This window comes from Chiloscyllium plagiosum, unplaced genomic scaffold (genome assembly GCF_037043375.1).
Source record: "Chiloscyllium plagiosum isolate Xiang-an unplaced genomic scaffold, Cpla_swu_hap1 HiC_scaffold_1, whole genome shotgun sequence".
Lineage (NCBI taxonomy): Eukaryota > Metazoa > Chordata > Chondrichthyes > Orectolobiformes > Hemiscylliidae > Chiloscyllium > Chiloscyllium plagiosum.
In genome coordinates, this window is record NW_028270139.1 from 19366249 (window position 1) to 19383659 (window position 17411).

The window sequence follows — 17411 nt, forward strand, 5'->3', positions numbered from 1 at the left end:
ACAATCAAAAGTAGTAAATCAAATAAATTTTCAACGTTAGCAATTTCTCATTTTCATAAAAGATATTCTCAAGGAAGGTGACTGTCTTCTTAAACTAAAGAGGAAAAGTAGCTAAAGCCCAGATGTGTGATGTAATGGAGATTGAACTGAGTAGACAAGCAAATATCTGAAGACTATATAAGGAAGAGGGGAAGACAAAAGCAGTAAGGAATGCTATTTAAAGTAGTTCTTCTACTGTATCCCCTTTTCATGAATGGTATTCGCCCCATTTTCAATAGATTAATGACTGTGGTAAAGATATGCATTCAGTATTTGTATGGGAAATGCTCTGGTTGTAAAATACACTTCAACAAAAGGAAACTTTAGAGCAAGGAAAGAAACAAGATTTTTCATTTCCATTTCAAAGACTTGGAGAGTTGCACATCATCCCACGCAGTTCAATCTTTTAACAGCTTGGGAAATGGACCTTTTGAGGACAGAGGGAGTGTGATCTAAAACAAAATGACAATTAGTGTGGAGTTGAATTGTTAGCTGTGGATTGAGACACCTAGATAATGGGTGATGAAGGGGAATTCGATGGAGGCAAAATTATTAACATTTTCAATCTCTTTAGTAGATGAGAAAAGGAATGAGATGTCAAGTTATAGTAAACATATCCTATATTAGTACAGCCTACTCCAACTTAACATTTATAAACTTCATTGTAGCCATAGACATTGTCTTTTAAAAACTCTTAACATTTCTTTATTCCATTGGCATAGTCCCACGCATTGTTTTTTAAATAGAATTCTGACCTTCGGAAAGACAGTCTTGCATTGATTTACTGTCATATTGCCTTTCACGATCTTGGGATGCCCAAAAGCATTTAAAACTAATGGCATTGTTGAAGGGAGTTATAAAAATGCAAATCCTTTCTAATGACTATATGTACCCAATGCCCTGTGGCAGGGTACTGGGTATCTGGATAGGGTGCTTTCCTTCTTAAAAGCAAATCTTCATGATTTTCAGAGGCAATGGGCTCATTTTTAATTTTTTAAAGGATCAAACATTTAATCTGTACCTATTAGTCTTAATCACTCACCCTCCTCCTGTCATGTTGTCTTAAAACATACAGGTACTTACAACACTAATGAAATACAGTTGACAAAATAAGTTTTATTTTACAATACAGTGATGAAGTTTCCTTTTAAATGAAATGCAGATTGCTGCACTATGATCCTTTGGGGATAAAATACTGAATTATGCACTTGACTGATTAAATTATAGTAACAGGTGAACTGTAGCCATGTTGGTTGCTCTTTTGCCCTAAACAATAGGAAGGTTTATCTGGAAGGTATTCTCTTTACAGTTCTTGCCAAAGACCTCTTAACGTTGCCTTCTGTGGTTTCTGCATTTCCACTTGGAATATGGAAACGGTGAATTTGTCCAAGTCTCCAGTGATCACATGCTCACCAGTTAAGCACGCAGGATCTTTCCAATCTGATTCCATTGAAATAACAGTTCTTTGCTCTTTTTTTCCCACCACAAAGTTGACAAAATGTTGCCATTGCAGACATCTAGTTCCTTCAGCCACTTGTTTTGTGTTTCACATGAGCTAGATCTTTAGGATGAAAACAAAATTATGATATTGTATAATAACTGATTCTGTAAATTTGTACATACCTCAGCTTTGATTCACTGCCATTGTTAGCTACCAATAAATGTTAAAGCATTTTGGTACTAAACTACACAATCTGTCTTCTGTTGCAATGTGTTCATACCAAGTCGCAATATTGTTAACACTGAAATAGACCTTGGATTATCTTTTTCCCCCCCCCCTCTGTAACCAATGCCAATTTTCTCCCCTCTTCTTCACAGAGAATTTGCTGTGATTTGAAGTTGCTTGTTTTGCTTGTATTGTCTTATTTCTGTGACCTTAGTACAGGTTTAATCTGTGGACCTTTCTGGGCTACGTACCATCCAACAGTGGAAGGAGATCCTGTGGTAGAGAGACATAGCTCATTGAATCCAAATGTGGCAATAATTTCTCTGAAGTTGCAAGCAAAGTCTTAGGGTGACTATAGCGTAAGTGTCACAGGAGCATAGAACCAGCCTGATAAGCCAAACTTCACACAGCTGTTAGGAAATAAGTTGATACTTCAGCCTTTTCCCCCATTCAGTTGTATTATGAGTGATCTGTAACTCAAATCCATTTAAGTCACACGGCTTCTTACCTTTTATCTTTCTAAAATAAAAATCGATCACAGTTTTTAAATATACCCAGTTAAAAATCACACAACACCAGGTTATAGTCCAATAGGTTTAATTGGAAGCACTAGCTTTCGGAATGCTGCTCCTTCATCAGCTGGTTGTACCTGATGAAGGAGCAGCGCTCCGAAAGCTAGTGCTTCCAATTAAACCTGTTGGATTATAACCTGGTGTTGTGTGATTTTTAACTTTGTACACCCCAGTCCAACACCGGCATCTCCAAATCAATTTAAATATAGCCAACATCCTGACATTTGAAAAGAGTACAATAGAAATAACTGAGCTACAAGAAGTGGTTGCAGAAGCTGGATGTATTACACTGGATATGAGGCAATTTGGGGGAAGATCTTTTATGCAGTTCAAGATTCTATCGGATAAAAATAGATCAAACTCAACACTTCCAATGTAGTCACACACTTTATATTGAAGCAAACAGAACTGAAGTTGCTGGAAAAGCTCATCAGGCCTAGCAGCATCTGTGAAGAGAAATCTAAGTTAATGTTTTGGATCCGGTGACCCTTCCTCAGAACCATTTGGTTTTAATTTACATTAAAGGGGCACAAGCTCTAAGGAGGGTGGACAGATATTTTAGTTTTACTTCACATGCAGAGTGGATACAAATATGAAAGATTTTGTATCTGGGAAGGTAGGTAGTGTCAGCAAATTCAAGAACAAGCAGATTGATATTTGACGAGAAAAGGCAAGGGTTAGGAGAATAGACAAATCTTTGATACAGTTTGCAAACTGTGAGAGCATCTCATTGGAACACTGGTCTCTTTCAGTCCTGACAATTTCTGTGTCCCTTTATATTGTCTTTGATACTTGTTAAACCTGTTAAACCCTTGGGGAGGAGGAAGTGGAGTGGGTGGCGATGGCATTCAGGATGAATTTGCAAGTCCTGGATTGATAGAAATTCTCTATAAAGGGTCATTAGAATAGTATTTCAATAAGAAAGTATTCCCCAGAGCTATTTTCCCATTTTACAGGTAATTAGCTTTTTTTTTAAATCTTACTTTAAATAGTGCTTTTCATGATTTTAGAAATCACTGCATTTATAGCTGCAATGAAGTATTTTTGATTGTAATCTATGAAACGTTGTACACAGTGAACTCCTACAAATAACAAAGAGATAAATTACCAGATAAGTTGTGTCTTAGTAATGTTGATTGAGGGATAAATATTTTAAATCAGGGCACTAGGGAAATCTCTTGCTTTTCTTTTGAAATACTGCCAAAGGGTCTTCTATATTCACCTGAGATAACAGACGGAGCCTTGGTTTAACATCTCATCCAAAAGACGGCACCTCCTATAATGCAGCACTGCCTTAGTGTTGAATGCTGAAATCCACATGAGGAACTCTAATCTCATGACTAAAATTAAACCCACGACCTTCTGACTCAGAGCTGAGTGCTCGCACTGAGTCAAACTGCAACTGCCTTTTTAAGTTCTACCAAGAGCACTTAAAATACTCCGTGTTTACTGCATATCTGAAATTATTTGAATTCCCTCCTCCTGCCACATTCCACATATTGCCACTTAAACCCTGTTTGTTCATTAACTTGGGCTCTGCAGTTTGATAAATTGAACAAACTAGTCTGGGTATCATGGTCACTTTGAGTGACTGCATGAAGTGTCAACTCAAATTTCAACCCATTTATCGGTTCAAACTGAAGATATCTTTATTGAGATCAAACAACATTTTGTTTGCTTTGTGTGTTTGAACAGCAAAACAGGATTGGTTATTTGAATGTGATGTAATTAACTAGTTGTGATCATTTTTTTAGTGAGACTGGTCGATTTGGTGTAATGCTTTAAATTGCCTAGTGAGTGACCACTGGACTTGTTTCACTAATAGTGAAATGAAGGCACTGCTACCTTAAAAGAGTGCAACTCCGCCCCCCTTTCCCACCCCCCACCCCCAGCCCCCTCACCCCCTTTGTCCATCTATTTGCTGCACTTTAAATATGAATGGTTAAATCCACTAGGAATCACCTTGCTATCATTCCCTTTTGTGCCTGGAAAGCAATCATGCTCTGCCCACCTGTACATTTGATGATTTCAGACACCAGTAGGCCCTGTGGCATATTAAATATAAACAGAAATACCAGGGGAAAAAAATCAACATCCAGAGAGAAACAGTGTTAATAACCTAAAACATTAACTGCTGCCACTGGATGACCTTCTGAGATTTTCCAACATGTTTTGTTGTTCTTGCAAATTTCCAGTATCTGCAATAAATTTCCATCTCTATTGTGGGATATTAGTTGCCTCGGACATATGAAGGGCAAGTTTCCATATAACTCACAAGGTTTTCGTCTGGATACTCTGCTTAATATTCATGTTATCTTCCTCTTGAGCATGTCATCTGTTGGTATTTCATTGGACCAGTTTCATTCCTTTGAAATAGCACAAAGAGCAGGAAACTGCGTCAAGAATCTGACGTATAAAATCTGCCTTTAGGTTTGAGCTACCTGTTCTTAGAAGTAACCTTAAGAAGTTGGTCCACTAGGAAAGTCAAGATTAGTGTGGTGCTGGAAAAGCACAGCAGGTCAGGCAGCGTCCGAGGAGCAGGAAAATCTATGCTTTGGGCAAAAGCCCTTCATCAGGACTTTCATCCACTAGGAAAGTGCCTGCCAAGATCTGTATCTGAGGCACTGTGGAATCCTGTTTTATATACTGATGTCCAGTTCACAACATTGAGGAAGAAACTCAGAGTGTCATACTGGAAAATCAGCCTTCCAGTCAAGTAGCCTTACAAAGCTGACAAATTTACCGTGGCTCTGCGTACCAAGAGTCAACATCTCCAGCAACCCACTAAACTCCAGGCAGCATTAAATTATCCTAAAGATGCTCTAGCTACCGAATAAATGCATTTTTATGTTTACTTTAGACATCAGTCCCTCCCATGCCCCACTGACATCTTTGGGGACTAGGGGAAATTATTGAAGATTCAAAACGGCAGTGTTTGAAAATAAGAAACTTGCTACGTGCACATGACAAGTAAAACCATAACGACATTGCAATCGGCTTCCTGAGAGTGTGGAATTTGTTCTTTCAACATCACCATGTTTCCAGTTAGATTGTAAAATTTGTTGCAATCAATTGAGCAGACCCTAATTTTAACAAACCTTAAGGGAAGGGTACTCTTGAGTGCAGAGGCATGCATCTTCTTTGCAAACACTTGTGCCTTTGCATTTTCCTCCTCCATCTTTTACCTGAAAGTAAGAATTAGAGTAAATTGGCGGTTTGTCACCTAACATATTAAATTGAATGTGACATGTTCCAAAGCAGAGACTCAGGAATGCAGCCAGTACAGGGCATTGTTAAACTAGCACTCTTGAATTTTCGAAGTGCTTTTTGTGCGAGTTTGAAGGCTTGACTTGTGCTGTTCAGCCAATTAACCTCTCTTATTACTTGCCACAGACTATGTTTTTGTGAAAGGGGTGTTTGTTGCTGTTGAGCACTCTGCACTTGCATAAAATTGTAATGAACCCCTTGAAAACACCATGTAATTTTACCCTTAAAGCATAACTGGATGACACAGTTCATGTGAAGCTTAATTGAGGTTTATTTTCTAGTGAGTCTTGGTTTGTGAAAAGTAACACCTTTCTCTGTGCCTTGTTATAAAATCCATTTTGTTCAGCGCTCCTTCCTCAAATAAAACTGTACTGCTCTAATAATTTTACCTGTGCCAAATGCTACGTATTTTGCAAAACCTTTAGGAACTATTATACAATGGTTTTAAACTATCTTAGTATCACATAAATCCCAGATTGAAAACTCAGCTAATAAGAGTATAGGAATCAGTCACTAACCTGCTTTCTGTCCACTGATCAGCAGAAGACTTGCACATATAACGAAAATGATGTGGAAGAGGTGCTGAAATCTCATTTTGATTTTTCCTTCCGTGGCGATTGAACTGGAGCAGACAGAAACTAGATTTCCCCAGCACTGGTTAAAATAAAAGACTTAAGTTTGCCAACTGTGTCTGGCACAAATCACGTTCTAGTGGCAAGCCCCTAGCTGAACAGAGCTGCCGTATATTCTAACAGGGTTAATGATCACATCAGGCAAGGTTATTGGTTATTAGCTGTGGTCAGGGCCTCTCTCTTTGTATGGAGTAAACTCACCCACCCCCCCCCAACTCTTTTCCATAAGCAAACAGCCGAGGAGGACGCCATGTAAATAGTAATTGTCTGTCTGTAGATGGGTAAGCTGGCTCCAAAACAAAAGGATGACCCTCTTTCAATTCAGCCTATTGGAAAGAATATGAATAAAACGTGATGCTTCTCCATTTGCAAGTGTTTGACTTTGTATTGATCCCCTCTGTAGAAAAGCCTAACAGGCGCAGGAAGGACTCCCCCTCTCACCCTTTATTGTGCTGTTAGGAAGAATGTGAAAGCACATACCTATTAATTTTGCATTTTAGTATTGTTTTGCATTGTCACTTGTATGATCGCACAATCTTGCCTTTAGTAAACTATTTTTATATCATGGTAGAGTCATGGGCTTTACTACCAGCGGTTTCAACAAAGATTAACGTGCCAGATTAATTGAGAATGTAACAGTGAAATTGAGACCCACACCTGGAGCTAAAGCTCTCATGTTCTATGCAAATCGTTTCAATGCCTTTTCTCATTTTCCTAGGTTTCTTCTTTTCACAAGAAGCCACCTCCTGAGGACATCAGGAGGAATAGCCTAGGGGAAATCTGCCAGTTTACCAGTGTAACTGGCAAAAGATGAGTGGAAACTCTGGAGAAATTACATGCTGCAGCTCCAAAATTTCTGACAAAATTACGTTGTGATTAGTAGGAATCCTGTGAAATTCAACCCCATTGTTCTCCCCAATACGAAGACTACTTGCTTCCATCAATAGCTTAGCCAATCTCTGGCCCATACACGTGCCCTTCTCACCCCTTGGGTTTAATTCACAATCCTCTTCAATCCCATTCCTATGGAATATATAGGAACAGGAGGAGGCCATTCAGCCTCTTGATTCTGGATCAGTGGTGCTGGAAGAGCACAACAATTCAGGCAGCATCCGAGGACAGGCATGTCCTCGGATGCTGCCTGAATTGCTGTGCTCTTCCAGCACCACTGATCCAGAATCTGGTTTCCAGCATCTGCAGTCATTGTTTTTACCTCATTCAGCCTCTTGAGCCTGCTCCCCCATTTAACAAGACATCGGAGGCCTAATTTCATATACATGTCTTTGGCCCATATCCCTTGACATCTTTGCTTCATAAAAATTTATCTATTTCAAATATAAAATTAACATCTGATCCAGCAACCACTGCCATTTGTGAAAGAGAGTTCCAAACATCTACCAATCTTTGTATGTCGAATTGCTTCCTAACATCTCTCCTGCATGGTCTGGTCCTAATTCACAGATTATGTGCCCTACTTCTAGAATTCCCAACCAGTGCAAATAGGATATCTTTCTCTACCCTGTCATTTCCTAATAATATTGTGAGGACTTTTATGGTGGCTCAGTGGTTAGCACTGTTGCCTCACAGCACCAGGGTCCCAGGTTTGATTCCAGCCTTGGGTGACTGTCTGTGTGGAGTTTCTACAGTCTTCCTGTATCTGCATGGGTTTCCTCCAGGTGCTCCGGTTTCCTCCCACAGTCCAAAGATGTGCAGGCTAGGCAAATTGGCCATACTAAATTGCCCATACTGTTAGGTGCTTTAGTCAGAGGGAAACGGGTCTGGGTGGGTTACTCTTCGGAGGGTTGTTGTGGACTAGTTGGGCCGAAGGGCCTGTTTCCACACTGTAGGGAATCCAATCTAATCTAATCAAGTAAAGAGCACCCCTTAACCTTCTAAACTGTATAGAAAACAGGCCTAAAATGTATAATAAAGAACTGCGGATGCTGGCAATCTGAAACAAAAGCAGAAATTGCTGGAGAAACTTTGCAGGTCTGACAGATCTATCAGGATAAAGCAAGAGTTAAGACTTCCAGGGTAGTGTCCGCTCTCCAAAACCGTTCTTCCCATTTGTATAACATCTCCTCATTATTTGACCCCTGAAATCTAGGTATCATCCTTGTAGACATACGTTATGCTTCTTCCTTGGCCAAAATATCCTTCCTGAGGTCTGGTGCTCACAGTACTCCATGTGGGGCCTAACCAGAGCTTTGTACAGCTGAAGCATAACTTCTGCATCCTTATACTCCAATCCTTATGACGCAAAGGGCAGCCTTCCATTCATTTTCTTATTATTTTCTGCATCGTTGGTGGCATTTAAAGATCTGTGCATCTGAACTCCCAAGTCTCTTTGGACATTCACTGTATTTAACTGCATACCATTTAGAAAGTACTCTGATCTATCCTTTTTTTAGTCCAAAATGGATAACTTCGCACTTGCTTGCATTGAGCTATGTCTGCCACAGTTTTGCCCATTCCACTAGACTATGAATGCGAAACCTTTCTTGTGTGTCTGGTTCCCTTTTCTATATGCCCACTTTATTACCTTTATTTATTCATTTTATTAATATTGTTCTGAACAATATTATCCCTCAATCAACAAACAGACGATCCAGTCATTATCACATTGCCATTTATAGCATCTTGCTATCTGCAAGTTGGTTGTCACCATTTATAACAGTTCAGACTTTGTAAAAGTGCTCCATGAAGTCTTGAGGATATTAAAGATATTCTCTAACAGCAAGTTGCTTGCTTTTTATAAAAATCCAACTGTTTCGCCAAGTTTTTGGACCCCAATCCTAATCCTTCCCCTTCCTGGATCAGCACCCATATCCTTAGACCTCTCTGCCAAACGCCTTAAGATGTTTCCAATTGTCAATATTATATACATGTAATTTGTTGTTCTGCTGCTATGTTGTGGTAATACAAGGAATATATAAAATTCAAACAAATCTCAAATTGCATAAAAATGCTTTAAGACCCGGGAAAGCTTTTTAGTCCCCTTGCAGGGGCTCATGTTCCCAGACTGAGCCTTCCAGCAGCAGTTTACACTCCTTTGTTAAGATGCAGTTCAATAAGAATTAAAACAAAGTGCTAATGGCTCTTTCATCTGTGCCAAGCTTCTTCATTCTGGGACCCTGAATTCAACAGTAAATTCGCGCTTTTGCATTTGATGCTTCTTTCATTCATCAATTTGTTAACTCTCAATGTTTAAATCCTGCAAAACAACTCTCTTATCCCAATGGCAGAATCATATCACGGGTCTACCTTTCTGCTATCAGGATAAAGGAAGTTTTATCAATGTAAACATGGCATGGTAATGCATAAACATCACTCTCTCATCACTTACAAATATTTATTGTTTGAGGTTAAGATAGAGGAGACAGGGAGAAGGGATTTAGGAAAATAGTTTGCAGCACAGAAAATAAATCAAGATTCCTCTTTGCATTCTAAGAGAATCCTGAAATAGGAAGCAATAAGTGTTAATTTTTGTCGAGCTAGATCTGGCAGTAAAATGTTGGTGTAGTGAGACCTGGAGTTAATGTTAGTCTTTGAGCGTAGGGGATTTTATGTAGGTCACATTCTGGCAGTGGATATTTGGGTGAGCTCAATTTTGTAGAGCAGCTAAAGTGGGAAATCTATCAGGAGAATATTGAAATATTTGAGCATGGGATTAACAATGAGATGATGCCCATTGGTTAAATAGCCATCATATAATTACAGCCAAAGGTTCATGAATGACAAATATATACACCTGAACAATCAAAAGGTTACCCAGTGATAGATAAAAGCAGGAGCTGAGGGACTATAAGCAAGGAGATGGAGATACAAATTTAAATACAAATTATTCCGATTAGAGAGAGTTGTGAGGCAATCAAATTCACTTTCAAATTAAGTGCTAAAACAGAAATTATGTCACCAATGACGATTAGATAAAATAACTCCCTCCAGGGCTATGGGCCAAAAACTGGAAAATGGGATAATATAGTCAGATCCTTGTTCACTGACTTTGAAATGATGGTCCAAATAGCCTTCTTGATGTAAATGTCTATGAGTTCGATGGACGAAGGAAAAATGTTTGAAGGGAAATGGGAACAGTATGATAAATGTAATGGTAATTATTTGCTCAAATGGCCTGCTTCCTGAGTCATAATTTTGACATATTTTTACGTGAAATTGTATCCTTAGAAGGGAAAGAATGTATGAAGTCAGTGGCATCCGAATGAACAAGTGCCGAGAATTAATTTCACTTTGCTGTCCATTCTGAGCATGACCGCAATCTGTGCTCCCTCTGAGGCCAGTGTGAAAGGTCAGCTTCTCAATACCTCCCAGCCCATGTCTGTGACTCCACACCTGCCAGCAACAGCTTAGCTTGAGACCCAGTTGAATTTGCTCCCAAACTGAGCCTGTGTTCTGTGAGAAACTTAGGATTTGTAGGCAGGAGTCACAAGCACTGAGCAATTATTTGGCCCACTCCTTTCAGAAGCTGAAAAAAGCTAGTGGAGCTTTACAATTTGCACAGACATATAAAAATCTTGTTTTCCATGTAGGCTCAGCAAAAGTCACAGATCGTTTCAGTTACAGTTTTCAATCTACAGCAACTGTTCCTGGAGTCCTTTTTAAAAAAAAAATCATTCACAGTATGTGAGCCTTACTGGTTCAGCCACGTTTATTGTCCATCCCTAATTGCCCTTGAGACGGTAGTGATGAGCTGCCTTCTTGAACTGCAGTTCTTGGTGTGTAGGGGTAGCCACAATGCTGTTAGGGAGTGAAATCCAGGAATTTGACCCAGCATCACTGAAGGAATGGTGATATAGAGAGCTAGGGCGATAAGGCTGGAAAATGGGACTAGCTGGGTAGTTATTTCGGGAGCTGGTTCAGACATAATGGGCTGGATGGTTTCCTTCTGTTCTGGAAAATTCCATGATTCTATATTTCTAGGTGAGAATTGTATGTGACTTGAAGAGGAATTTGCAGGTGCTGGTGCTCCCATGTATCTGTTGCCTTTGTCTTTTTAAGTGATAGAGGTTTAAATGTGCTCTCTAAGGAGCTTTGGTGCATTGTTGCAGTGCACCTTATAGTTTGTAAACACTGTTTCCTTGATGCAGTGAAGGAAGAAATGAATGTTGGAGGTGGATGGATGGTGCCAATCAAGCTAGCAGTTATGTCCTGGATGGTATTGAGCTTCTTGAGTGTTGTTGGAGCTGCATCATCCCGGCAAGTGGGATATATTCAATCACATTTATGACTTGTGCCTTGTGGTTTTGGGAAGTTAGGCAGCAAGTCACTCACCACAGCATTTCTAGTTTCTGACCTGATCATGTAGCCACAATATTTATGTGGCTGGTTAAGTTCAGTTTCTGGTCAATGGTAACCCCTCTCAGGATGTTGTTGGTGGGTAATTCAGAGATGGTGACACCATTGAATATCACAGAACGATGGTTGGATTCTCTCTGATTGGAGATGACGATTGTCTGGCACTTGTGTGACACAAATATTGCCTGCTTATTATCAGCCTGAGCTAGAATATTATTCAAATCTTCTTGGATTTGGACAAGGACTGCTTCAGTATCTGAGGAGTTGCGTCTGGTTCTGAACATTGTACAATCATCGCCAAACCTCCCCACTTCTGATAGAGGGAAGTTAAAAATCACACAACACCAGGTTATAGTCCAACAGGTTTATTTGGAAGTACTAGCTTTCGGAGCGCTGCTCCTTCATCAGGTGGCCGTGGAGCAGCATCATAAGACACAATTTATAGCAAAAGATCACAGTGTCAAGAAATACTGAAAGAAACACCCAGTCCCTTTTGATTTTTAAGAGGCGCCTCGCTGTCCAAGACTTCACTCTCGCAGCTTTGAGCTCAGCAGCCAGTAGAAAGCTCTCACTCACTGAAAGCAAAATCAAGGGTCTTCTTAGGTCTGCGTGAGCCTTGACCCCACCCATTCATGATTGTCTTGTTTTAAAAATCACAACCAGCGAGAACTGAAAAGCCGTTTTGCCAAGTACCTGTCTGAAGGCGACATTTGGCACCACTGTGTCAACACCCCTCTGCAAGAGAAACGGCACAGAGCACATCTCTTAAAGGCACAGTACCGTCACAAATGTAACGCGCAGATCGAAATGCTCTTTTGAGAATGTCATACTAGTCAAATGCTGGTACGTTGTGTGTCTAAATGAAATAGGGAATGATCAAAGAGTCAGGTATGGGAATTTTAGACCTAAATGCTCTGCTGGATTTAACTTTGGGAAATCTCTTGCTTGGCCATAATTTCTACAGAAACACAAATGACAATAGAAATGATGAAATTCCTGTCTTAAGGTTAAAACACTGATATGTTCCTTAATTTTAATGATCACATCATGCTTTCTAGATTGTTTGACATGTGTTGATTTCATTTTTTTAAGCTCAATTACTGTACCATGCTTGCACGCCTCACAGTCAGTCTGATATAAAAAGGAGTGCACTTTAACCACCAGGTTAATAAAAACAATCCTGAAGTAGCTTTATAGTATGTCTGAGGTCTGGATGCCAGACCTTTCAAAGTCTTCATAGAGTTCGGCTGCAGACCTTGTAGCCAAACATGGATTTATTTTGAATTTTGAAAAGTCAGTCGGCAGCAAGTTTTGAAACCTTCTCAAAGCTGATTCTACCATTTGTTTGTGATGATTCAGGGATTATATATTCATGAACAAAGGAATATAATGACAAGTAGGTTAACAAAGGGCTGCATTTTATAGATTCAAGTAGAATCCCTATTCTACTGATGCCGAGACTGCAGATGGCCTGGAAAATGGTAGGAGTCAAAGGGAATCCCATTAACTTTCCACCAGCTCAGAACGGAATTCCTATGACGTGAAAAGAGGCCATTCAGGCCATCAAATCTGCATCGACCTTCCAAAAGCATCCCACCCTAAACCTGTAACCCCATATTTCTCATGGCTAACCAACCTTACCTTGACATCACTGGACACTATGGGCAATTTAGCACAGTCAATCCACCTAACCTGTACATCTTTGGACTGTGGGAGGTAACCGGATCATCTGGGGGAAACCCACGCAGACACGGGGAGAATGTGCAAACTCTACACTGACAGCCATCCAAGGTTGGAATTGAACCCTGGTTGCTGGTACTGTGAGGCAGCAATGCTAACCACTGAGCTCATGACCATTTTTACAGAAGTGCAGTTGGCAATGGCATCTGCTAACTGGAAGAGAGCAACTGAATAATTAAATTGTGTCCAATTCATAGCCCCCTTTGCACAGTCACTGGCATTTTACCAGCTTCAGAACAGGTCCTCAACATCTGGGGAACCGAGCAGGAACATTGAGGCAGCCTCCCTGAGGGTTCACTGGGTTTGGAGCGTGGACTCTCCTTTCTGCTGCTTCAGGACCCACCGAGAAGTCAGCACAGAACAAGGGCTACCTTCTCCCACTGCCCTGCCTACCACCTGCCTACTCTGCACGTGAAGGTTCACCTCTTTGATCACATGTAGCTGACATCCACTTTGAAGAAACACTTCCCATGACTTTCAAGGTCTTATCAACATAGAGATGCCTCTCCTTCCCCTTTCCAAAGTCAGCAGCAGCCAGCTCTGTCAGAGATGCTGGTCCAGACAATGGCCTCCATTGGCTGTCACCGGTCAAAATGCACCCAAGGTCCCACCACTTGCCCAAGCAGACTCTTGACTGCAGGACTTTCTATAAAAGGCAGCTGGAACACTCCACATTTCTGTATTGGGATGGGTTTCTCAGAGGAAAGTTTGAATTTCTTCTCTCTCTGCTCTCCAGGATCAAGTCAAGGAGGAGGGATATCAGCTAGGGTACATACCACACCGATCCCAACATGGCGACTTCCTGCCTCCAGTTAAAACTGAACCTAATTCCCCTTGTTTTCAAACAAACTGCAAACTGCTCTTTCTCTGGGTAAATGCTGACCTTGTGCAATAATGTAAACAGGGTATTGATTCACTATCACCAGGTTGTACGATATTGTACAGAGTTAAAAATCACACAACACCAAGTTATAGTCCAACAAGTTTATTTGGAAGTACTAGCTTTTGGAGCACTGCACAGATTCAGCATCTACGACCTAGAGCTGCAAGTGAAAAGTCTGTCCTCTAAGGTCGAGGAAGTAATTGTTCTGGGAATACTCTTGCTTCCTAATTAGAATATACCTCCACTTTTTCTCAAAGTGTGGTAAGCATCTATCAATGAAATCAAACCCAAAAATATTTCTGCTTCTTATGACATAGAATGATGTGTTTTTATATAATGTGGGTTACATATAAAATACGTAAAATGCAGGTGTACCAGGAGGTTAAACTAAGACCTAATACTGGATAATTAACCAAGTTCATTCACAATAGGACTGGTCCTACATTCTGATTCAGACAAAGCTAGCTATATCCGACAGTAGAAATGATTGTTCAAGCATTACTGCAAGCCTCAGACACTATGAAAGGGAAGCCTTGTTAAACATGCTGAATACAGTGAGTGGAAACACTGTTTTAGAGCTAGGCAACAGTCCGCTGCACACACTCTCCTGTTGTGTTAACAATAATGCTGAAGATAAATAGCTAAAAGAATGACTAAATTAGCAGGTAATCATGTGGGTCTGGTCACTGAATCTGTAGCGGGTGATAAAATCTTGTTCTTGTTGTGAGGATACCAGTGCCAGAGAGAATAATGGGTGCCTGATTGCAGTTGTATGCCAAACAATTAGAGTTCTGGTAAACATGTCAGCTCCGGAAGTGAAGTTAACAGATTTATAACTGTCAGCAGAAACTTATGATTAAACAATGGCTCTTTCATGTAGCTGCTTATAGAAGGATGTGAATTGACTCATGCAAAGCTGCTTTTGTTCGGTGACATACTGAGTCCTGGTGGATAGAAATAGCCTCAATAAACAGAAATCTAACAATCAACTAAAGATCATATTCCATTTTCCAAAATTTACAGCTCAGAAATAAAATAATGGAACATGCTCTTTAGAGATATATACACTTCCTGTCAGTGAGGGAACACACTTCCAGTGAGCAAAAACAAATTAAATGAGTCGACAATCCGTCGCTGTCATTCCTAATACAGCAAGCTTCCACTCCAGGAATGCTCAACCTGTTGCCACGGTACCATACTGGTAATGAAAAGGTGTCATTTAATCACAACACCCTTATACTTCGGAGTTTGCAATACTTTTCAATTTTATTACACACAAAGGCAATATAACCAACAGGTGCTAGATGTAATTTTAACAGTGAAATCAAATGAGGGAATTGGACTCTTGGTTGAGAAGATAACCCTCAAAGAAATGAAAGAGGCCACAACCATGGAAGTTTATCCTCTATCAACATTTTTGGGGAACTTATAGGATTAGATACATCAGGCTTTTAGGATAGGCCAGGAATCTCAGGAAGGGATGGTTTATCTCTCTAGGTTCAATTTTGGAAAGAAATCCTTGCACGCACCTACAGGTCAGCTGTCCTTCTTGGTGCTAATTATTGATGGAACCTCTGACTGATCACAGAGCCACTAGGCAAGCTTCTTTTTTCCTAAAATGAAAACTTCTCTATCCTGGATTGTTGAGTCATCCAAATATCAGCCTGTAACAGAAAATAGAGCACAGTGGTTTTTTTGCACAACCACCTCACATAAGCCCAGGGTCTCCTCTCCCATCACAGCCCTGCAGAGAGTGGACAAAATGCTGCAAAGTAGGAGGATGCACATAGAATGGGAACCTGGCAACAGGAAAGGAGATTGCAAAGACCGAAGTCCAGAATGCTTAGAAGATGAAGATCCTTCTTCACTGTATATTGCCAATCCGGAGGTCAGTGCTTACCTAACCCTGGACCTTTACAGCTTAATGCTGATCATAGAATCTTCAAAAGGTTTCTGGCACAGGCTATTTGATTCATCATGTTGTGCTAGCCAAACAAGAACTATTCAGCTTAAATTCCTCCATAGTTTTTGACCCTTATCTCAGCAAGGACCATTATATTAGACTCTCCCAGGGTCTTCCATTACTCGGGCTCTATCCTATGTTGCATACTTCTTACTCTTTGCTAAGCACCAATGATTTTCATCTGTCCTGTTCTGATAGTCTGTTCCCTTCCGAAATACCTCAAGAATTATAATCTAAGTATTTGATCAAACCTTGAGCCAACTTTTTGTTACCATTTATGCATAAATCCACCTTGAAGCACCCTGAGACTTTTATTCATACATTCGAGAATGGGGTTTTCAATCCCCAAAAATGAGTGAGAAATAAATGCAATGTTGTAGATTTGGCATTTATCACATAACAATGAAATCAGTGTATTGTACTGGCAAGGCCGTGCATGCTGCTCCTGGTGCTATAGGAAATGTGGTTAATCTTGCTCATGTTGTGTCTTTTGCTGGTGACATTGTTGAGAATTTGGTGAGTGATAGGTTCAGTGAAGAGAGAGAAAGAGGTGTTCATTTCCTTTTGCATTTGCTCTTCTATCCTTCTCACCCAGTAGGAATTCATTCTTGCTGTACTACAAGGACAGAGGTTGGCTGTTTTGAGGTGTATCTGGCAAGCATTCTTGATGTTTAAAATCGAAAGCAAATTTGTGGTAAAATTAATTAAATACATAAAAAAGGCGACGTAAGTAAGTGAGTAATATAATCAAATTTTTAATTACAGGGCGTTCTGCTATAACATGCATTTCCTCAACACAAATTCGCTGTAACGTGATTGACGATTTGGGAATGCTATTTGGAAAGTGCGAATTTCAAAATGAATAACGCAATTACAGTGCCAATATTTTAAGCACAGTTTCTAAAGCGTGATTTTTCTAGAACACGAGAATGTACAAGAACACAACCATCGCATTATAGAAGAACTGACTATATTAAGGATGGCATGACCGATTGATGCGTCAAGACAGCAGAGAATGGGAACTCCTGGGTACAATTGTGATCCAGGACAAACACATCTGCCATAAGTGTTTGCAGCTTGAGGAGCTTTAGACTCAGAGTCATTGAACTGGATGCTGAAATGCAAATTCTGTGAAACATCAGGGAAAGGGAAAGTTACATGAATTCTTTGTACCAGGAGGCAGCCACACCACTTGGGATAGGGCCTTCTGATTTTGTCAGGAGTCAGCAACAGGAGGGTGTTACTGCCGGTGAGACAGCTAAGGGGACCAGGAAGGCAAAAGTCTAGGAGTGTCAGACCCTGCAATTCTCCGAACTGCTTGAGTTCTGTTAGCACG

General features: G+C 40.3%; 1 protein-coding gene across 2 annotated transcripts in view; it reads right to left on the reverse strand.

The window, feature by feature from the left end:
* Positions 1–1135: 1135 nt before the first annotated feature.
* apela (apelin receptor early endogenous ligand) overlaps positions 1136–17411 on the reverse strand; it is a 67511-nt gene continuing 51235 nt past the window's right edge. The window contains exons 2-5 of one of the 2 annotated variants that reach the window (XR_015752913.1): positions 6063–6198; positions 5376–5462; positions 4553–4643; positions 1136–1600 (exon numbers count right to left, since the gene is read on the reverse strand). Coding sequence is in view for 1 of the 2 variants with exons in the window: in XM_043698444.2 (XP_043554379.1) it covers positions 5377–5462; positions 6063–6138 (162 nt within the window). In the remaining variant the exon portion in view is untranslated. The remainder of the gene's footprint in view (positions 1601–4552; positions 4644–5375; positions 5463–6062; positions 6199–17411) is intronic. The other variant, XM_043698444.2, reaches the window with a different exon arrangement.